We start from the raw sequence: 23,030 nt of genomic DNA, 5'->3' as shown, positions 1-23,030 counted from the left end.
TCCATCTGTAAGAATAAACAGGAACATATTTAGATGAGACAGATGTTTCCCCTGCTACTCTTCTCACTCAAACACCTAGTGTGAAATTGCTGATCAATATAAATCCTGTAATATCACCTCGCAGATAAAACTACCTGCTCGCCTCCTCACTTCATTACTTGAGAGTGAAGGCATTTGGGGATAGTAAAAATAGGTTCATATTTATAAGTGGGAACGGTAAAGTGTTGAGAGAGCTATTGTTTTACTGTCAAAGCTTGCAGTGAAATGCAGATTGCTGCACAAACACCTGATGCAGACATGCATTTACACACAAACATAAAGATGTCCAGCTGAAGATTAACTTGTCACTGAAGTTGAGGGCTACAGTCCTCAGGGGTTGTCTTATCCCTGCACAGATTGGCCTGCTAGCTGCTCCTTGTTATTTAGTGAGCTCTTATCTGCCACTTGGAGCTGTGGCAAGTCAGACCGGGATAAGAACACATTCCTGCTATACACACTCCAGAAAAACTACTTGGCCTTAAAACAGCATTCAGTATCACGGCTTTAATTGGAAAGTCACAATTTTACAAACCAGGGCGAAAGAATCTTTAGAAATTACACATATACACTCACTGACCACTTCATTAGGTACACCCATTCAACTGCTTATTAATGCAAATATCTAATCAGCCGCCCACATGGCAGCAACTCAGGGCATTTCTGTATGTAGACATGGTAAAGACCAACTGCTGTAATTCAAACTGAGCATCAAAACGTGGAAGAAAAAGAATTTAAATGACTTTGAACTCCTTGTTGAAGCTGTGCCTCAAGAATTAAGGCAGTTCTGAAGGCAAAAGGGGTCCAACCCAGTACAAGTAAATTGTACCTAATAATGTGTCCAGTTAATGTTCATTACACAATTGCGCCCAAGGTTCTTATTTTTATAATTGTTGCACTGGCTTTTATTTATTTTTTATTTATTTATTTTTTTAATATTTTAAAATGGATAGATGGATGGATGGATGGATGGATGGATGGATGGATGGATGGATGGATTAATTAAATGTGATATCCTCTGGAAGTTCACTCATCTCTTTTCTCTCGCTGTGTGTTTATACATCACAACTGCATTTAATCATTAACAATTAAAATTAGTACTAGCCCAAAACAGTGTTTACTGAGGCCATCAGTCAGTCTTATAGACTTCGATACTATGTAACTTTCTCTTTGCAGCCAGTGGCATTGCCCACTACTGGCATTAGAAAGTTTCCAGGCTTAAGGCGCTTCCTCATTGGCTTCACTTTTCAAACTTGGAAGCTAAAACTATCTTTTGTGTATTGATTGCGGTTTGAAATCACTGCACTGAGGCACCACAGAGTGCCTCATTCAGAAGTGAAGTACATCTCCTCCCTGCCCCAGGAGGCAACAGAGCCCGATGGGATGATAAAATAGACCAGTGACCACTGAGCTGGAAAACTGTCAACTACAACCTTGGCTGAAACAGACAGGTGTCTAAAAGCACATGCATGACTGAGGCTTAGTAATAACCTTTCAATGAAGGATGTGCAGTAAAGGTCAAGTAGAATTTGCAATCTCATAAGCTGCAGAGCTGCATGGCAGGTGTGAAATATATAAAAAAAAAATCAAAATTAAAAAAGCTGAGCCATTTTCAACCAAAGCAAACAGTGTAAAATACACACACACACACACACACACACACACACACAGTGTGATGGAGTGATGGAGAAGCCAAAAGAAAGAGCTGTGTGGCATGAAATTACATAAAGTTTTTAATATGAGCAGAAATCCTGCTGAAAAACATCTGAGATGTTAAAACTACATTTGGTGAAAAAGTTGACCAGGATGCAGAAACTGAAATGCCAAACCCTCCAACCTTCCTCAGGAGGACCCCGGCTCTCCTACTTAAAGAAAAATAAGTGCAGTGATGTTGATTCCTGCAGCGATTGCTGTTCTTCAGCCTGCAGAAACCGTCCTACAGCTGCTGCACAGGCGCTGAAACTTTTAGTGTCAGAAAAGTTGGTTTGGTCAGGTGTTCATCATCCTTATTGCTGTCAGGGAATGTTTACAAGGATCTCGGACAGAGGAGATGCCAGAGTGTCAAACCAGCAACCTGCAGGTAACTAGTTAGTTGCTCTAACTTGTGGTTTTGTCCTCATTCAAGTAGCCCACCAGTTACTTCCAGCTGCCCACCCAAAGAGCCTCACCAGCATTATTTTACTTCTTTGTGGGCGGCTCAAGGATACATGGACATGTTTTCTTTAAGAAAAATAATGAAACATGGCTCATGCAGCGGTTAGCACTGTTGCCTCACAGCGAGAAGGTCCTGGGCTTTCACACACCTATACATATTCTTCCCACTCCATACACTCACATACACCCAACATATCACTCCAAACACTTTGAGTGGAAGGAGGGGGAGGGCGGGTCTTCCACACCCCAGTTTCATGCACCCTGCCTGGTGTAGGGACTGGCTAGTGGTTTGGGGCTGGGTTGGCTGCATCGCCGGGGTGCCGCTGGCTCTGTGCTGGTACCCGCTCGCCCACACTTGGTGTCCATGTAAGTTCTGTGTGTGTGCGCATGAATGTGTAACGGTCATATGTGTGAGTATGAGTATATGATTTGTGTGTGTGTGTGTGTGTGTCTGTGTGTGTGTGTGCGTGTGGGTGTGCATGTGTATGGACAGCAGGGCGTGGGTCTGTGGCTTGCTGAGCCTTGGCACCTGTGGGACATGGTTGCAGAGGGTGGGAGTTCTCGGGCGCCTGGGGCCATGGGGCCACGTTCGCCGCTCGTGCGGGGGGTGCCAGCCTGCAGTGGGGGTTGGCTGGTCATTGCCTCTGGCTCTCTGGACTCTTGCCATTTGACTGTGGGGGGGTCCTTCTGGGGTCTCCCTCCTTCCTCCTCTGGGGTGTGTGCGCAGTTGCCATCGAGATGTGTGGCCTCTCGTCTTCTGAAGTCCTGGTGGGCCGTGGATAGGCCGCATCCCACCCCCCCGTGAAGCCTCTGGATCACGGGGGGGCGTGGTTGCAGTTTTTTGCCCCCATTGGTGAGTACGTTCCATGACAGAGGCACATACACACATTATTTGCAAGCAACAGCAGGATTGTGTGTGTGTGTGTGTGTGTGTGTGTGTGTGTATGTGTGTATACGTATGTATGTGCATGTGTAGATATGTGGATGCGTATGTATATGTGTGGATATCATTCTTTGATTATTCTTTTCTCACCTTTGTTTTTTTTGTTTTGTTTTGTTTTGTTTTTTTCTCCTTTCTTTTTTTTCTTTTCTCGTTCTCACTCCTTTTCCTACCCTTTCCTTTCTGCCTGTCAGGCCTGGTGTAAATAAATAAAATAAAATTAAAATACAAACATTAACAAGAGTAGCCTATTGGAAAACTTAGAGCTATTCATGGAAAAGCAAATATGTTTGGTACACCAGAGCATTTGGATCATATTCCGATTGTGAAAACTGCCAGACATGAAAGGCTTAAAAAAAAAAAGAAAAAAAAAAAGAAGGTCCTGGGCTCGAGTCCACCTCGGCCGGCACCTTTCTGTGTGGAGTTTGAATGTTCTCCCCATGTTTGTGGGTTTCCTGTGAGCATTCTGGTTTTATCTCATGGTCCAAGGACTAAATTGCCCACAGGTGTGAGTGTGAGTGGTTGTCTGTCTCTGTGTGTTAGCCCTGTGACAGGCTGATGACTCGACCAGGGTGTAACCTGCCTCTCACCTTATGACAGCTGGGATGAGCTCCAGCACCCCTGCAACCCTTACAAAGATATGCAGAAGGAAATGGATGAATGAAACAAACCCCAATAACATTACTATTTTGGCAGTGCCCATTGGTCAGTAACAGCTGTTGTTGCTAGGCAACAGGAGCACCTGATAATGCTGTTCTGCATGCTTCAAATTTCAAAGAACATTCAGTAAAACTCTGATGTCACCAAATCGCTTAGTTTCAGCACTTTTCAAAGAAAACAACAGGCAGACAGCACACAACTGTACAGCACCTCAGCTTGCAGCAGCACAACCAAAGCAAACTTTGTGACGAAAACACCATCAGCTGCTCCCAGCGTCTATAAGGTAGCTTCATTTCCCCTGTTACAAATTTCTCAACTTTTTCTCAATTGATTTGGTGCATTTCTCACAGCAGAAAAGTGATTTTCACCACTCTTAATGCAGTTCTCCAAACGGTTAAAGCTTTTTTCATAACTCACACTCACCTGTGCAAAAGGCATCAGAATTTTTTGTATTTAGAGCAAAACCTTATGAAAGAGTACTGCAAAAATGTGGGCCTAATGCAGAGTAAAATGTGTTGAGACACAAAATGAAATGTGAAGGATTTATTTGACACGTTATTAATTTCTGAAGTGATTTTGTGAAATATATGCATGAGAAAACAAGGAGAGCCTATACAATATGAGAACATGGCATCAACTACTTTGAGTGATATATATTTGGTTGGTTGGTCTAAAAAAAGTTTGAGGTAGTTTAATTGAAACTTTAACGCAGTGCTGTATAGTATTCAGGAAAATGAGAGATGGAGAGGTGTGAGTGACAAAAGCACAAACAGTTTTAGGACAGAAGTGAGAAGTGCATCAATACAGTAACAAATATCTTCAGTAGTGAAACATGTGCATAAACAACAGCAGAACTTATAAAAACACTGAGAAATGCTAATGTGGGTGAGGAAATGCCTTCCTGGTGAGGATGACTTTTCTGCTGTGAGAACTGCTCCAAATCCATTGAGAAGAAACTGTAACAGCGCTTTTTTAAAAAAACAAAATATATAAATATATTTTCATGGGAGGCTAATAATTCTGTCCTTATCTGTAGCTCCACTTCCACGATGAAGAAGCCAAAATTCACTGCAGGACTGCTGAGGGCCTCACCGTTTAGAGTCCTCCAGGCTGACGACACCACATTTACAGAGGAGCCAGAAGAAACAGAACACATGAAAGCATCCACAAAGGTAAAGGACTTTAACTTTTATTAATATTTACATTGGACACCAACATGTACTGTAACAATATACCTCAGACATTATACAAGGTATTGTGGTGTATAAAAGCCTCCCAACAGTATCCATAAATAGAACAAATAAAACAAAACAATTCTTTATGAATAAGTAATGGAGACTATACGACACCCAAGAAGAGACATAAGGAAATCTAACACATTATCAAATGACTCCTCTAGATTTTAGACACCTGCAACCGATATGTTTCATTGCTTTTTCATTATTTTCCTTTTTATTATTTTTCTTTGTCTAAATACGTGTTCACCTGTTCTGTTTGTTTTTTGTTTTGTAAAGGACTTCTTTGATGTAAAGAGAGATCTGGGAGAAGAAAATGTAACAAAAATGCAAATAGACAAAGTAACCAAAGAATTATTAAAGATACAAGAAATCCTGGAAGAGAAGATTCAAGTTTCGATACAGAACGACCTGCCAGAGAGGGAACTGAGAGACACAGGGACAAAAAAAGCCCTCAAACAACAATTAAAAGAAGTTAAGAAGAATTTCCAAATTCAAATGAAGGAAGCAAAGAAGAAGATGACGGCTAGAGTGAAGGAGGCAACAAAGAAACTGAAACCTAACGTCAGCGAGGAAGAGCAGCCGCTTCTGTCCAACATAGAGCTCTAATAACAGAAGAAATCCACAACCAACAAATGAAAATGCTGTGAAGTCCTCTTTCCCTCCTCTATTCCTCCTCCCTCTCTTCCTTTCCTTCTCCTTTCTTTTACTCACTCTTTCACTCACCCCTTCTCTACACCTTCTCTCATCTCTCTCTCTCCTTCATCCTCCTCTCCTCACCACATTCAAGCAACACAGCATTAAATGAATGTCATCAAATGTACAAATTTCAAATCAAAAAAGAATAAATTGTATTTTGAAAACATAAAACTTTTTGGTTTATTTTTCTTTTTTTAACAATCAGTCACGTCTGCCAGAATCGGAGGCAAAAAGATGTTGCCTCCCCTTGTTCTAGTCATCTCTGCATCCATGTGGAGAAGACTCCAAGTACTTATTTTGAAGGATTATCTAAATAACTTAACTTCTGTGGTCACTAGCACATAGAAACTGCACAGAATCTCCAAAGTCTGATATTTAAAAAGAAAAATTCACAAATTTGCCCATAATATTTATTTCCATCAAGCCGTGCATGCATGGGTTTAACTATTCAGTTGATAAGACTAAAATGTTTTTTACAAGGAAAATAGTTGGTGACAAAATTAAGCTCAAATTACATGGACGAGAATTTAAAAAAAGCTTTTAAAAAATTTGTTTTTTTTTGTTGTGGTTTGATGAAAGAGTCACACAGGCTGTGCATCCTCAAAAAAACAGTAGACAAGTGCAAGAAAGTGTTAAAATGATGAGATTTTTAGTTGGAAGTGACAAACAGGAATTCTCTGAACACCGTACACACTGAGTTAATCAGGTCAGTGTTAGATTACAGGTGTGCAGCATATAATTCAGCAGCAGGAACAAGTCTGTTTAAACTGTGGATATTGGTCAACTTCAGTTTTCTACAAATTCACTGCCTACAAGTATAAATACTGGAACTGGAGGCCAGTTCTGTCTGGAGGTACACACATCAGTGTGATGGAAAGTCACCGTCTCACCCTGTCCTGAACCAGCTGCCTTAAAGAACCAGGGGGAAATTAAGAGGAGCCTGATGGGAGGGAGTGAAACAGCTTTCTATCAGGAGATGAGATAATCTGAGGAGCAGCACACACACACACACACACACACACACACACACACACACACACACACACACACACACACACACACACGCACACACAAAAGGTACCTTCCATCGGCTGGAGTTACAGTTTCCATATATTTATCAGTCTTCATTTAAGCTCGCCTGGAATTTAAGCTGAACAGACATATTATCAAGAAGGCGGTGGGGTGAATACAGCTGAGCGAGGCTCTGTGGGATTTACATCAGGCCCATATCAAGACAGATTATAAAATTACTTGAGATCTCATTTATTCAAACTTCTTGGATGGCTGATGACCGCTGCAATAATTCATTTTTGTAACTAATCAGCAGCTTGTCTGAGAGACACTTCATACCTGTTTATCCGTGTGAGTCGCCCAATCCTCTGCTCCCCTGCCCAGAATTGGAAAAAAATACGGTAATAAGGTAAATGGTAGTGTGACTTGAGATCATTCGTTTTCTTCTGCTCTGTGGGGATCTTTGAAGCTGCTACAGCTGCAAGTGTAATTACTCTTACTGCAACAATGACAAGGTTGTCCTCAGGGGATAGGTGCTGAAGTAGCTTGAGCTGGTACTAATTGAAGAGGAGGTAAATATGAGTGCACCATAACAGGGTCTTCTTTAAATACATAATTGAGTTGAAGGGTGCTTTATTATTATTCCCTTTACAGTGTTATGCTGTAAAAACTGTGGGGTGATTTCATGTTGTAGCAGGTTTGTTTTTGTAAGAGATCTGACCTAAAACTGTCTGAGAGTGGCATCATCATTTAAGAAAGACTTTTTGTTTCCTAAGTGAAAGTGTTTTTCTTTGCACTAATCTACCTGTCAAAATCTAAGAGATGATCAGAGTCTGCCAATAGTAAAGTGTGTTTGTAGGTTTTCTGAGCAGATCTGTATAAATTTTGCTAACTGATATGTTTGGAGTCATCGGCCATGATAAATAACTGTAATTCAGAACAAGGCTTGAGGTATGCATGAAAGACTTGCTGCATCTTAGAGTCTTAAAAAAGACCGTCTAAATATCTCTTTCATGAAAATATGTTATCACTGAAACCATAAAAAAAACATGAACACTCCATCAGTGTGCTGTGTTTCCGAATCTCCAGTTGAGCTTAGCCAATTCCATAAGACTGTTTGAAGGACTTCTGATAGAACTGGGTTTTGAAAAGAGGTAATCCAGGGCCTCAATATGCCAATCATGTGGTATGGATGTATAGATAGCATTTAAATCAAAGGATACTAAATAAAGTGGATTTAAATATTGTCCAGTGGATTCTATAATGTTGTGTCCTGTGTACTTTGTAAAGAAGTTCTTGTCGTCGGCTGCAAACTGCTCGTTTCTCTAAAGTATTTTTAGAGGCTTAAACTATACGGTAGGCCCCAAGGAAAAAAAGAAAGATTATAAAAATTGTCTGAGAATGAACATTAATAAAGAAAAATTACAGTTGCAACTGGATTACAGTTGCAGTTCAAATATTAGGCACCCCAGTGCTGTAATGTTGAGCCTGACCGAGGCTCTAGGAGCTGGGGATGCACAGTACTGTGTTTTTTTTTCCCCAGTTCAACACAGATACCTTTGTTTAGGGCATCTGGGAATACCGAGTTCCATCTGATAACAGTGTTCAGCTAATAAACTGTATTCATCACTGTGAGAAAGAGACTGGGAATCATTCTTCAAGTGAAATGCAGCATCAGGCCCATGCAAAACACTGCCTGTAACAAATAAAATGCATCAGATAATATACATTTACTCAGTTGGTGTTTATTGGTAAGATAATAAATGACAGCAAAATTTTGAAAACAGCAATGCATGATGAGAAAATCACTTCCTGTGTGGATATGGTATCTAGTGGGCGTTCCAGGCTCCAGCTGTCTAGGTAACCCTCTAATGTATTTACCACCATGTCATATATCAGAGGTATCCTGCACTCTCACTAGTAGTCACTTTAATTACTCACCTCAAAGTTGAGATAAGATTTAAATTGGGACCCGTCCACTTTACGTTGCCAGAAGTTATTCCCATCGTTCCTTCAAGTTGCCGCACATCATTCGCTTTTTATGATCTCTGGTCGCCACATGGTGGACGCCCATTAAATGCAGTAAAAGATTCCAAACAAGTGTCAACACTGAACATAAAATTAAAATTACTCTTAGGAGACATGCCACAAATTGAGCGACAGTTAATGACCTGGACACACACACACACACACAGACACAGACAGAGCTGAAAAGAACTGATTTGACTGATCAATCTCTATTATTTTATTGTTCTTTATTTTTTCCATTTGTTCTTTTATTTCATTATAAAATGTATTTTGATGCTTTTGCAATATTGTTTAAAAAAATCTGTCATGCCAATAATGCACCTTTGAATTTAATTGACTTGAGAAAGTGTTTGTCAGAGCTTTGCAGCCGTGTCACTTCACTTTATTACAGTTCGAGGATGAATTCAAAAAACATTAAAAAAAAACAAGCACATTTCTCTATGTAAACATAGAGAAAAAAAATTGTTGCTGTAGTTATGGTGAAATACCTACAAGCTGCTGTCACTTTGTTGTTGGCTTCCTCTGTGCTACTTTAGCTTTCTTTAGCTACCAGTGCACTGCTACTGATGAACAACTGTACTGAATGGATGAGCTATAGATCAGCTCCTTGTCACTAGCATCTGAGCCAGTTTTTTCAGGTCAGATTGGACCAAATATTTGATTGCTGCATCCCTTCTTAGAGCATAAATGAAGCTGGGATTGGTCTGACCTTGGACCTTTGAATAACTCTTAATAAGCATTAGGTAAAATGCAGACTTTATCAAAAGATTGTAACACTTCATTCATTTTAGTATAATAACTATTAAATGCCCTAATATTAAAGAGATCAGATAACACAAAAAACCCCCAACAACTATGACTTCAAACCTTTGTAAAGGTAGCGATCGTTATTCAGATGGGCCACATATTTTTTCCACATAATCCATTTTAGTCATATCTTTTCCACACTTCCACAAACAGTTAATTTATGAACAATTCATTTTAGAAACAAGAACACGAAAAGACATCCTTATCGCTCTACAATTATCAAGAAAGATAGCGTCATTTAACATCTGTGAGACACAACTAGGAGTACGCATTGTCTAAATCTAAGAAATGAGCTTTATCGTGACCCTAATTAATAAATTTCAGAAAGCTAATGCTGCCGTTCACATTCACAGTGTTTTTAATGTGTGAAACTGAGTGTTTCAGGCCATTCAAGGACAAACGTGGTTTAGTTTGGTAATGATGTTCAACAAATGCAATTAGTCGTACATAGTCAACGTGCTATTTTTTTTTTTTTTCTCAGTGCTCACCAACCCATGACAGAAGCAACTGGCTGTTGTTTATCTCCTATGACTCATATGTCTGGGCTACAGGTTTTTTTTTTTTTTTTTAGTGTTTTCCTCTAATTGTGAGTTTTGTTTTTCTTTGTGGACTGAAGGCAGTAAGAGACTTGATTGGGATGTTACTAGCCCACTCTCTGGTCTGCTTAGCTCTGCGTTCTCAACACAATGACAGGATGCAGGCTGCAGGCAGTCTGGGCCAGGGCTTGCTGGCATTTGGGGTACAGTGGTGACCAGTTACCCACAAATGAATTTAAAGAGTTCAGTCTCATACACAGCCAAATGGAGAGAAAACACTTTATTTCAGCCCATATTTAGATCCTGTGAATGCGCCTGTAAAAATTGAGTGGTCTGTTTATTTTTGAATGTCTTGAGAATTTTCTGATGTGAATTTTGTTGAATGAAGGGAGAAGGAGTTTTCCTCCTTCTGTGTCATCGATGTCGAATTTGTTTCTTTTCCACCGGAGGTTCTGAGAATAGCTTGACCCCTTGGTGACTGACCAGCAGGCACATTAGACATGTCAAGCCTCTTTGAGGATAAATCCTGCTGTCTGGACAGTCTCCTAGGAGACTCAGGGGCGGCCAGTGCAGAAGTTATTTCAAAAAATATAATCTGAAAAAAAGCTTTCCTCTTGCCTAAAACCGAACTCTGTCCATTTTTCGACTGAAAAATTCAATCCAAGTGCATTAGCAAATTCTCTAAGGTGTGCTACCTGTTGGCTTGTGAAGGCCAGTCGTAGCTCAGTGCTGTTTGTGGCCAGGCTTTAGACCCTGCAGAACCAGCTTTGTGAGTGACGCCAGGGAATTGGCGTCAACATTTTGCTTGGCGAGCTTCCAGTGTCATGAACTGGAGGGAGTGCAAAGGAAGGGAATGGAATGAGGAGGGGGGAGGAAAAAAAAAAAAGAGCTAATATTTTTAACTCCTGCAATGCATCACACAGATATATGGGCCCATCTGCTGAAGATAAAGGCATCCAGAACGAAAGGATTCCTCAGCCAGGATTTGATGTCATTCCCAACATACAATTTGCCTCAGGTTATGATTCCATGATGTCTGTAAGAGGTAGTAAATATCTCCATGTGTATTTTTGTAGATATATTTTTATTGCCTTTCACTTCTGTGTATATATACAAAAGAGGTCGAGATGCTGTGCGTATGTGTGTTTGAGTGAGACTTTGTCTCTGCAGAGCCTGTTGATTCAGCTGGAGCCTCCCAAATGCCTGACAGCCAACTGACATCCTCTGTCACTGGGTGCCGATGTGCAATCATGACTCAATAAGCCCAGGAAATCAGGGGAGAGCGGGAGAGTGAAAGGAAACACACATTGGGACCGAGCAGAGTGAAGAGCACTGGAGCAGAGGTTAGCCAGCCTCGGGGGTTTGTGGGCTCCGCAGCCGAGCTTCAACTTACATACATCATGTTCCAAGACCTCCCCGGAGAATACAGAATGTGTGAACATGAGAAACCCTTTGGGTGAGTTGGTTTTAACCAGGGTTAATCTTCTCTGCATACGAGCACGTATACAAAGTCAAAACACCAAAATGTGTTTGGTCATAATAAATTATTGTCATAAAAATATATAAAAAAGGGGAGTTTTTGGTATTATAAAACAAGGTTAAAAATCAAGACAGACCACAGTTATTGCACTCTAGCTGGTTATGTACCATAAACTGCACATAAAAGATGGACATAGCTTCTGGGTCTGAAGTGCCTTGAACAGGTATTCTCTCTATTGGCCAGCAGGGGGCAAATCCTGCGGTTGCAAAGTAATGTCTGGCTGTCTGGAAGTCTGCTGGAAAATGGCCCTTTGGCTCCCTTGTTCTATGACCTCAGTAAACACTTTCCTAGGGAGTTTAGGGCCTCAAAAACCTAAGGAGTTTATGGTGTTACTGAATAAAACACGAAGTAAATCATATTACTCATTAGTGTCTATAAGGACATTAAAGTAAGGTTTGCTTTACTGTGAGATTGACAAGCTGTTTGCCAATAAGCAGCCCTTGGTTTACACATCAGCCCCTTCATCTGTGATTACCTTCAGACTTCACAGTGGGAATTGGTGCTACAGCCATCTTTTACAGTATCTATGGTATTTACTGAATTCTAGCATTGTATTGCTGGCCAGGCTGCAGTAACTTTGTTCTTCAATGTAGACAGCAAAAAAAAAATATCAATGTAAAGTAGCAAAACCAGCTTAGACTAAAGCTAATGATTGTGTTACTCTTTTATGAAGTTTAAACTCATAAACTCATTTACTGATCACAGTAGAAGCATTAATGGTAACTTACAGAAATGTGCTGTGGGAAAACAAAAAAGGTATTATACTGTGTCTGTTCCCTTTGAACTCTGAAGCTTAAAGGAAAGTCTGAACAAATCAGATATGTTTTCTATCATTTTGGAGGTAAAAGTGTGAGTCTGAAAGGGCATAAAATGAAACCAGTACAACTTGGGAACAAATTACTGTTTCTCTACTGATCTGCAGCTTTGTACAGCAAAAATGACAAAGCGGGACACCGCCAGGTGCACGAACTCTCCCTCTGTAAAAACTGAAGAGCTTGTTTTGCCAAAGACCTCAGTACCCATCTGTTGAAGCAGCTCTTGCATTCACTCCTTCATTAATGCCAAATGTTGTCATGTTCTCCGAGGAGGACCAATTTTCCTGTGCAGAGTTTGCGTCAGACCTCCACCATTGAGGTGAATATAAGAACAAGAGCAGGGTACTGACTCGTGACAGTTGTGCAATTAAGGTAATAAATTTCCTGCTTATTCTTGCGTTACACTTATGTAGCTATTTTAACAGTAAACTTATCCATGCGTTCTGGACATGCTGAAAGATATATTTAGCTGAAGCCATGTCTACATTTTGCAGAGTGAAGGAAATTAATTGACATGAACGATAAAAATATTGGAGGATCTTGGCTTATTGTTATCCAAACCATAAAAATATCATCGTTCAGGTGACGGTAAGTGAAGAATGGAGCATTGTGGCTGAGACATGGATCAGTATCAACTGCAAACCCCCCCAAACAACAAAAAACATTTAAACTCGTACAGTTTTTGCATGTGGCAACGTCTTTAGCACTGTCTGGATTTTCCCAGGTTGATAAATCCCACCCATCTGGCACCTCATCTAGTCAAAATGAATTGTTCACACCTGCACACAAGCCTGTTTTTACCTGTAGTTACTTTCTAAATACACAACATATGCTGAGTAAAGTGATCAGATTTAGCCCGGAGTACACCCATCCACTTTGGTTGCTGTCAGTTTGGATATTTATGTCGGGTTTGTGTACAAACTTACCAAGAGAATGCAGGTCTGAGAGCTTCCTGCTTTTCAGCTGAGTCGATACGTTCGCTCTCTGCAAAGAATACCTCGCTTTTTCTCGTGGGAGCCCTCAGATTTAATGAGCTCAGCTGTTCAAGGCTATCTGCTGTTTAAGTTCTTCTGGGAATGCTCCATGTATGTTTTTCTTTTCTCTTGGTGATGCCAGCCGTGCCCCTCCTCCTTGTGCCCGCAGGGCCGCCGCTTCCTCCCAGTCTTTGCTGTGGCAGAGAGCTGGTGGAACATTCTGTGGGGAGGCCAAGCCACAAGAGCCAAATAAGAGGTTTTGACCAATTAGAGAGCATTTTGAGCTCAGGGTTCCGGTTTGGATGGCAAACGAAGGGGTTCACAAAAGTGTGAAAGCACTGAAGAAGCTGGACACATGTGAGTAGGGTGGAGGGCTGAGGAGGGGACACCAGCAGATCCTAACCATGAAATGTCAGTAAGAATGTGTCACGAAAAAGCTAATCTTCTCTCCCTCTTGGCAAACCATCTCTTGGTGAGGCAGGGCTTAACTGGAGGTTTTTTTGGTTAGCAGCATATGCTGTCTTGATTTCCTCCTATCCGTCCTCTTTGATGCGAGTGGGAAACAGAAAAGAGATGTTTTTCGTATGAAGGCCATGTCAAGGATGAGTGGATTTGCAATGAATTAGGGCTGGTTAAAAAAAGAAGCACTTACTGGGTGCACGCCGTCTTGCAGCGGAGATGGAAGTCGGGCCTCGATACACTTGCGCCAAAGTGCCCAGCTGTAAGCCCCTTACAGCGACGATGAAGAAGATGTTTCCAGAGCGAGCCAAAGCGTGTCTTTTTAATAGAAGAGGAGGCAAAGAGATAAAGAGCGATCCACCGACAGGCGTGAAATATCTGCCGTGGGAGAGCTTCAGTTCTGACTCTGTGATGACCTATCTCACCACGGGAGAACAAGCAGCAATTATGCTACAGAAAGGGGCATGATAGGGCAGGATATGGGAGCCCTGCTTGTTACCCCTTGCTATTCAAAGTTTACAGCCACCGAGGTCAGAGTTCACATGCAAGACTCCCCTCAGGGCTGTTTTTAGATTCACGCTATCACACAATGCATCCTTGTTTGAAACTGAAGTCTGAAATAGATTCTCTCAGTGTACGCTCATTTCACAATGTGTTGTTGCTTTTTTCTTTCCTACTCATTGTTTGTACTTTAAATAGAGGACAACCTGATAACCAGTGTGTTAAACCCTGCGGAGTTATGCAACATACCCTAACCAAAAGTGCATTCTGGTGAAGCGTACCCCCCAACCACCACCACCGATTTCCCCAAAAGGGACCAGTATTGCCAGCTAATTCTCATACCCATAATTGGATCACACTATTTATACCTTTTTCTCTCTCTCTCTCTCGTTGTGCGTGTATGTGTCCTGGGCTTTCCCAGCCCTGTGAAATAGACAGTAATACCCAATAGGTCAGATCACGTGTAAAGGGCAACAGGGAAATGTTTTCATTTCACACTGCTGTGAAAAATGTCAATAGAAATAAATGTGTTTTTCTAAAATGTTTAAAAAGTGAAAAAGCCACAGGAAGGAGTATCTTTATACCAAAGGATCAGCAGGATGTTTTGAAATATTTCTTGTCTTTTTAAGGAAGAACAGAGAAGAGCTCAAAGGAGCAAGTGAATTTTATGCACCCTGCTGGTAGATTGTTTTCAATATTTTGTTATATATAAAAAGACTTATTTTAAGACTGGAAACATGGTAAAAAATATTTGTTTTGTTTTTTTCCACAGCCCTTTCCTTCTTTTTTTTTCTGACAGGAAATGTTCCCATGATACCTCATCCTCTTATTGGGTCCCTGCTCACGCAGCTGGGATTATGGGGAGAGGCTGGAATACTTATAAGGCCGAGTTCAGTGCTGCACCACAGACAGAGTTGGACCCCGTGTCTCCGCCGATGCCACATGTCAGAGCAACACAATAAAAGTCACGATACTTCCAGGCCTGTATAGCTTTTATTTGTCTCTGACTTATTGTTGTGGATCGACAGACGGGAGCGGTGCGACCTCCATCAGCGCTAATGATGACAAATGAGCAGGCTGATGAAATTTCATGATGACCGTATTGAGATGTGAAAACAAGAGAGGAGTTTATGTGCAGAGATTTTATGAGGCTTCAGGGGGGAACGAGTGATTACAAATGAATATACTCGAGTTATTGTCCGCAACCTCCCTTGAAAACAATATCGTTGCAAAAGCTGTCACGCGCCCGGTTTGTAAATGAGGTGAAAACGACTGGAGCTCAAACTCATTGTTGGCATCTGGTTTGCGGTGTGGTGCTTGTATTCTCAGGCGAGGGAGAGCGAGAGAAAGCTGCGGAGGCAATAACAAATCCACACGCTCATAAAAGGCCCTCAAAAGATTCATTCTAGACATCTCTGTTTAGATCATTATACACGCTCCAAGCTTTTGCTGAAGTCCCTGTGCCGTACTGCGGTGGTTGGTGGTCAGTGGGTCCACCCAGTCACTGCAGAAGCACCAACAGGCCAGCTCACACCGCAGCGTCGTCCATTCTCAAGTTTAAAAGTAGCCCTGGTTTCCCAAATCCTCTTGGCACCTTATTACAGTGAGTCTTAGTTTATTGCTGGTAAATTCATCCCAAGATCCTGTTTAACCAAGAAGGGAAACCAGATTGTTGGGTGCATAACGTGTAATTAGATTTCCTACTGTTTTGTACTTGTTGCTCTCTGTTTTGAATGAGGGTAATCACTTTCTTGATTGTGGGAGCAACAGCTTAGATGCTAGCCACTCTTTGAGATGTCTCCTATCTCTTAATGCTGCATTTTCTTCTCCTTTGTTCTCATTGAAATGATGAAGCAGTTTAAAAAAAAAAAAAAATCCTTACATAAATAAACCTGACTTGATTTGACTTGACTTTTGTTGACCAAAATCCTCTGGGCTTTAAGCTGGTTAAAAGCCATGGGCTCATGTTGGTGTTAGTTGTGTCACAACAATACATGTCACAGGTGCCTAGTGCCCACTCGCATTTTATCAGACTCCCACAAGCACATGGGGATATGGTGAAAAAAAAGGAAAAATAGCATGTTTATGCTGAATAGATGTCTGGACAGCTCATATCTGAGTCACAGGCTCGTGACCTCTTGGGATTTGGAAATGAACCTGCCACAGTTCTTCTAATCTTTCTTTGTAATCAGTAAGAATGGACAGCAGTGTGCACTACCTTTGCTTTTAAATGGATGAATTACATATGCAAAAGATACACATATTAGATACAAAAAAGACACACATTTTTAATACATGCACAGGATTATTGAGGACCCAGGTTGTGTCTTGTGAGTTTTGAGGCCTTTCTGGAAGCATTCAGAGCACAGCTGTATTCTACATTTGCACACAAACTTTTTCCAGAATGTTTAACATTTATTAATTTTTTTGTCAAAGAAGGCATAGTAGCAAGCAGTTGTCTACATTTAAAAGATCCTGAATAGAAATCTATGGGTGAATTATGTAACAGCAAAATGCTGGTTGTCCACCTAATGCCTTCAAAGAGGCAGTCCAGTTATTGTGCTCACCCATGTGTACGGTTGAGGTGTGTTTATAGTTTTCTTTTTCGTGGCTGTTTGTATCCAAAATGTGAAATAATGTTGTATTTGGTCAGCGCTGAGGCCAGAGTTGTTGATCACTCTGGATTGAGTGCTAAATAAAAGCATAAAGTTATGAATCCTGCCAGAAAGAAAGAGGATTTCAAGCCTTGTTTTTAAGTTCTGGCGAAATCTATCCACAATCCATCCATCCACTTTTATCCGCTTCTCCAATTTAGGGTGATGGAGGTGCTGGAACCCATCACCCTTTACCCTGTACAACCTGGACAGGTCACCAGGGCTGTTGAGTGGCTACACTATCATCTAATAAGACTTTCAGCCAAGCAATCTGTGGGAAATCTGCAGGCTTTTAGGTTTCATTGACACAAATGTGACTATACAATTGAGTAAAAAATCTCTGTGGGTTCCACTCTTTTCATATTGGATCCATTAGTTTGAACTTTTTTACAAATATTGATTATGTAGCTTTAATTTTGAATATTTTTGGATAACAAATATAGTATAAAAGGGTTTTGTGGGCTTGCGTGTGTCCAGAAAGGGGGATCATTTTTATACCCCAGTCACACATAGACTATCTGGCAACCAGAGTTGTGAGGGAAGAATGTATTTTTTACCTGACTGGTTGCTGCAGGGTCCTGGGATTCTGTGAAAATCTAGTGCTAAAGCCTAGAAACCAGTCAGTGACCTCCCTGGACACTAAGTTTATGGAGGTTGCTGGCAGTCACTAGCACGACATTGTTCACAAAGATGGTAAATAGACTAGTTCTTATATAGCACTTTTCTACTCTGTCTGAGCACTCATACAACACATTCACACCCATTCATACAAGCACTTCCATGATTAACTAAGTGCTCTAACATTCACACTCCAACGGTTGCGTCAGAGAGCAACTTGGGGTTAAGTATCTCGCCCAAGGATACATTGGCATGCAGCCTGGAGTAGCCAGGAATTGAACCGTTCCGATCAGTAGGTGACCTGCTGTACCTCCTGAGCTACAGCCACCTCGAAAGATGTGTACCAAAAACCTCCTTGTGATTGCTTTGGTCACTACCTAGTCTCTGCGGTTACCAACGGTTTGCATGGGAGATGCTGACTCATCTGCAAACAGCTGACAACTATTTTCCAAGCTGTAGTGAAACTATAAAACATTTGACGCCAGTCGGCAACTGTTCTTCATTGATGTAAAAACTGCACCTTTTGACTTTTGCAGCATTAAGGCACACATTTTACTTTGAAGGTGAAGCTTTTCCATTTCCACTGCAACACACACTTTCAAGTTTCACTGCTGCTCAGAGAGGAAATGGAAAGTGTTTGCAGACCAGTTTGTGTCTTTCATACAAACTATGGGCAACTGCAGCAATCTGCTAGTGACCACTTGCCAACTGTTTGGCAGGTTACACATCTTTCCCTCGTGAGGGAGGTTGCTGGGCAGTTTTTGACTGGTCTCAAGGCCTGTGTGACTGAGGAGTTAAATGGAGCAGATAAATGAATCAATAAAATGACAATATAACATGAAACTATTTTTTGTGCCTATAATTTTTGTTTGACAGTCAAGCTCAAATATAGATTTATGATCCCATGTCTTTTCTGGGCATAGCCCTCAATACAGCCCTTACAAGGTTATTTTCTAAGCCATTAATGTAAATATTACATGAATGCTTTTCACATGCACCAAGAGCATCTGCTTTAAATACACCTGTAGGTTTAATTCTGGGGCCATTTCAACTGCAGCTGTCTTTCTTCCAGCCAAAACACAGATGGGGCATTATGGTACCTTTTTTTTTACTATTTCATACCCTTCAGATAACACCAGTATTAACGATCACGCTATGAAACTAGAAACCACCTGTCACATTTGCTAAAAGCCAAAACAACAGCTCTCTCTACCTTGTTTCATGCGATATCAGCAGCACGGCGGGGAATTCTTATAACGGAATAAGTTAAAATGCCTTAAGCCTTCATCTGAAAAGTCATGGAGTAATAATGAGAGACTGTCATCCTGCCGTACCCTGACCCCTTCAAGTTTAGCAGGTAAATATTTAGTGAGGACTGTGATTGCTGGCAGCCATAGTCTATGCATCTCTGTTCCAGAGTAGTAATGGAGAGCTGTGAACACTAATGTGAGAGAGGGAAAACATGGGAACATGCTCTGTGCAGAGACATGTTTGCATTGCTTCAGTACAGCTAACTCCATTCCTCCATTGTGCACTAATGAGGCTTTATTTTGAGTTAATGCTGCAATACTATGTTGATAGTATTTCACAGTTTATATGAGGGTTGTTTGTGCCATTCAAAACAAGCCGTTGGTGTGAAAATATTGTTGCCTTTATAGAACACACTTGTGTGCATGGATCTGTTTCCCATTAAGAGTGTACAAGTAGCTCAGTGAACAGTCATGGCTTGCATCCAACGAAAGGTTTCCTCGGGGTCTATTAAAGATGGATCACTTCAAATGTTGATGTCCGCTACACCAAAAGACTTTTCTTTGGCTTCCCAGGGGTCAACTGGTGGGGAAGATCCTCCTCTGCACTTAGAGGTACGAGGTAAATATACATCTGTGTAAACAAGTGTGACTGACAGTCTGAGGCATCGTCATGGGAGCACAATAAGGAGGGGAAAAAGGCCTCCATATGTTAATAAACACAGCAGGGAGGGTTGTGTCTTGCCTTGTGTAGCCTACTCTTATGGAGAGAAGGGAGTCCATGTTTGCCTGTCAAACAGAAGAATAGGAAACATGGACTGCTCGCAGGGTCACTGGGAGCGGCTTCAAATCCTCCTTTGTGCTCTCAGGCCTGTGTTGGAGACAATGTGGATAATGAGGGAGGATTTTGGCCCAGGGTGCAGTGCACATGCACACACAGACACACAGGGGAAGCACCTCACCCTGGCCCCGGGGAACCTAACCAGCCAGCTGTCTCAGCTTCTGTCTCCCCAGGGCCAAGCCCTCTGTTCAGATTATGGCCCAGCAAGAGACCTTATTGATGTCACTGGATACATCATGTGGGCTGTTCAAACTCCCTACTGCTTGGTAAGAATAAGTGCAAATTCCGGGATTGCAGGACAGATATCGGACCACATTGTTTGTTTTCTGTGTCAAGAGGCATCAGATGGCATCCTGGACTGAATAAAACAAAACAGAATAGGGATCGTCTAAGCTCATCGGCGCTAATCTTATTTCAGTCTTTTTTTCTCAATCATACTCTCTTTAAAGTACTTCAAAATCCTAATACATCAAGATATCTGAAGCAGCCGTCTCTTTCTCTTTTTTGTGAAGTTCTACAAAGAAGAAAGTCATTAATCATCTTCACGAGGCCAACATTGTGTTACTGTGTCAACCTGGTCACTTTCCAGCTCATATTCTTTATTTATTGCCATCATTGAAATGAATGTCAGGTTTACAAGTGTGTCCTTTACTCATAAAACACCAGTGTCTGCAGCAGCCTCTAACTACAGCATGTCAAAGCCAAGCAATATGGACATTAATGTATTAAATGCAAGACTCTACAATAAAAATATATATATTTATTTTTTCAGGGAACGTGTAAGATGGTAGTAGATCATGCTTCCCAAGATCACAGTCCGAGACTTTGTAGCTCATTTTCAGTTTGTGTGCAGGAAATGGATACAAACCGTTCCTTCGTCCTTCGAGTAACTAAAGAGACTAAAACAAACAGCAGCACTTTTCATCAGGCAGTGTAAATGTTTGTGTTTGAGAAATCATGGTTTCACTGGACCTCCAGGGAGCTGTTGGAGGTGGCAAAGAGGAGAAAATAGTTTAATCTAGCCTATTTGTGATTTCACCCATTGATTATTATTTGGATCAGAGGACGTGCTTTTTTTTCCCCTGTTGCTTTCAGTAAGGATAATGCAAAAGAAAGATTAGAGGAAAATCTTCTTCAGGACCTTATCTAATGGCCTCCTGTAGCATTGAGAAGTTTATAAACCCACACCGATGCCTGTCAGGACTCGACGGGGAGGGACTTTTTGGACACTACATGCGCAACAAGTCCAAGGACGCACAAACTACATGATGACAGTGAATGACAACGCAGCATGCAGCGGTACCGATAAAAGGACTTTAAATGGATCATGATGGGGATTTTAAATGCGTTATTCATGCTGCCGCGGGTAAAGGAGGCGCCGCTGAAAAGTTTACGCGAACTTTGAAAACGCGCTTTTGGAAGTTTTTTTTTTCTTTCTGTAGCACATTAACAGAAACCAATTTGTAAGACTGTTGCTCAGAAGTTTAAGGATGTTTAACTTTATTCCTGGTTTCAACAGCAAAAACAGCGAAACTGTTCGGCTCGCAGCGGCGCAGCAGGTGACGAGCGCGGTTTGAGATCTGGACTTCGGCTCGGCCACGGAGTGAACTTTACTGTAACGGAAGGCAATGTGAAATGGTCCCTATTTGTCACAGAAGCTGGGACGACATAACTTGAAAAAAACGTTTTTACTTTTTCTTTGTTTGAAGCGATCTGAGTCCACAATGAGGGAGCTGAGTTTACTGTGCGTAATAGTCCTGCTGTGGAAGTCGAGCCTGAGCAATAGAAACTGCCCGGATCTGATCGTTGACAGCTGTCACTGCTCCGCTGAGAGGTCCAAGGAGCTGAGCAGGCAGCAGGTCCGAATCAAAGTTGTGTGCGACGATGTGGACCTGATGGACACCCTGCAGCCCAGCTTCTTACCCAACAGAACCGTGTCGCTGTAAGTAGGAGCAATCAAGACTTTTATGTCACTTACAGTACAGCCCACACACGATGATGTGTGTTTGTGAGACTCTACCTTGTCAAGAAGAAAATAATGTGGAAAGGTGCAAAGATAATTTTATTTCTGCTATTTTCCACTGGATGAAATTTCACTGTGGGCTCTTCAAGCCTCTAAAGGACCCCTGGAGATTCTTAAATCGCGGTTAGGGGACCCTCATGCATGCGTGGACATTAAGTGTTATAAATTGATTCCACAAGGTTAAACAACTTTGACACAGTTTACCAGTAAGCCATTTATCCAAGAGGAATGAGCTGCAGGAGTATGACGCACGTAAAAAAAATAATGAATCATTGTTACGCAAATGTTACTGATGTTATTAAGGTTCTCACTGAAAGGTCACTAAACTTTCCCAACATCCACTTTTCTAACAAAATTCTGAAAATGTTGAACCTCAGATTGCTTTCATTTTAAGGTCAGAGTGGTATTGAAGTCTGAGGTAATCCCTGTGGAAATCACGGTCATATACATAGAGTGTAATAAATGAATTATAATGTAATGCAGGTATTTGTTTTTACTAATTGTCAACAAGACCTTAAATTAACCTGGTAACAACTTGCAGTATTAAGGAGCTCATTGTTACTTGTTGCATTTTTCACATTTTAAAAAATAAAATCACTGCAGGTTTTCATTATATATCATATCTGATACCCTTATGGTGCTGAGTCTCATTACTTATGGTTAAAGCAATGAGACAGTCAATTAAGATACAATAATTATTTAAATGAGATTCAATAACCGAAAAACTGGTTAAAAATTGATTGATGCGCGGAATGAGGGAAAATTAATCAGCAACTTTGATGATCAGTCTATTATTTGGATGGATGAATTATGAAATTCATCACCATCTTTTTTAGCTGATTCCAGCAGGACTTTTTAACTTCATAATACAACCATACATGCAACCAATGAAATGATTGTTGTTCCAAACTTTTTAACATTTTTTCTGCAGTAATCTCACAATTTTGCTTGCAAAAAATCAGCAGATGCTAAAATAAGAGTGATAACATGGAAACAAGGAAACGCAGTGGGTTGCACAGACACATATATAAATGCAATCAAAGACAATCACACGTATCTCTAAAAATATCCAAATGAAATTAGTTCTGTAATTCATTCAGTTTATGTGGTACAAATCAGTCTGTCAGCCTTCTCAAAACATTTGCTGGTGGGTTACCAAGCTTTAGCCTGTCCTGAACTCTGCTCTGATGAATGCTAGTTTTACATATGAGTATTATACATTGGCAAAGTTTGCAGGAGGGGTTTACTTCTC

At 41.1% G+C, this 23,030-nt stretch overlaps 1 protein-coding gene across 1 annotated transcript in view; it reads left to right on the top strand.

Moving 5' to 3' along the window:
* The first annotated feature begins 21,295 nt into the window (after positions 1-21,295).
* adgra1b (adhesion G protein-coupled receptor A1b) overlaps positions 21,296-23,030 on the top strand; it is a 165,805-nt gene continuing 164,070 nt past the window's right edge. The window contains exon 1 of the mRNA XM_030748152.1: positions 21,296-21,697. Coding sequence (XP_030604012.1) covers positions 21,480-21,697 — 218 coding nt within the window. The 5' untranslated portion in view covers positions 21,296-21,479. The remainder of the gene's footprint in view (positions 21,698-23,030) is intronic.

Source organism: Archocentrus centrarchus, chromosome 15 (genome assembly GCF_007364275.1).
Source record: "Archocentrus centrarchus isolate MPI-CPG fArcCen1 chromosome 15, fArcCen1, whole genome shotgun sequence".
Classification (NCBI taxonomy): domain Eukaryota; kingdom Metazoa; phylum Chordata; class Actinopteri; order Cichliformes; family Cichlidae; genus Archocentrus; species Archocentrus centrarchus.
Note: the sequence above shows the minus strand (reverse complement) of the source record. Positions and strands in the feature narration are given on the sequence as shown.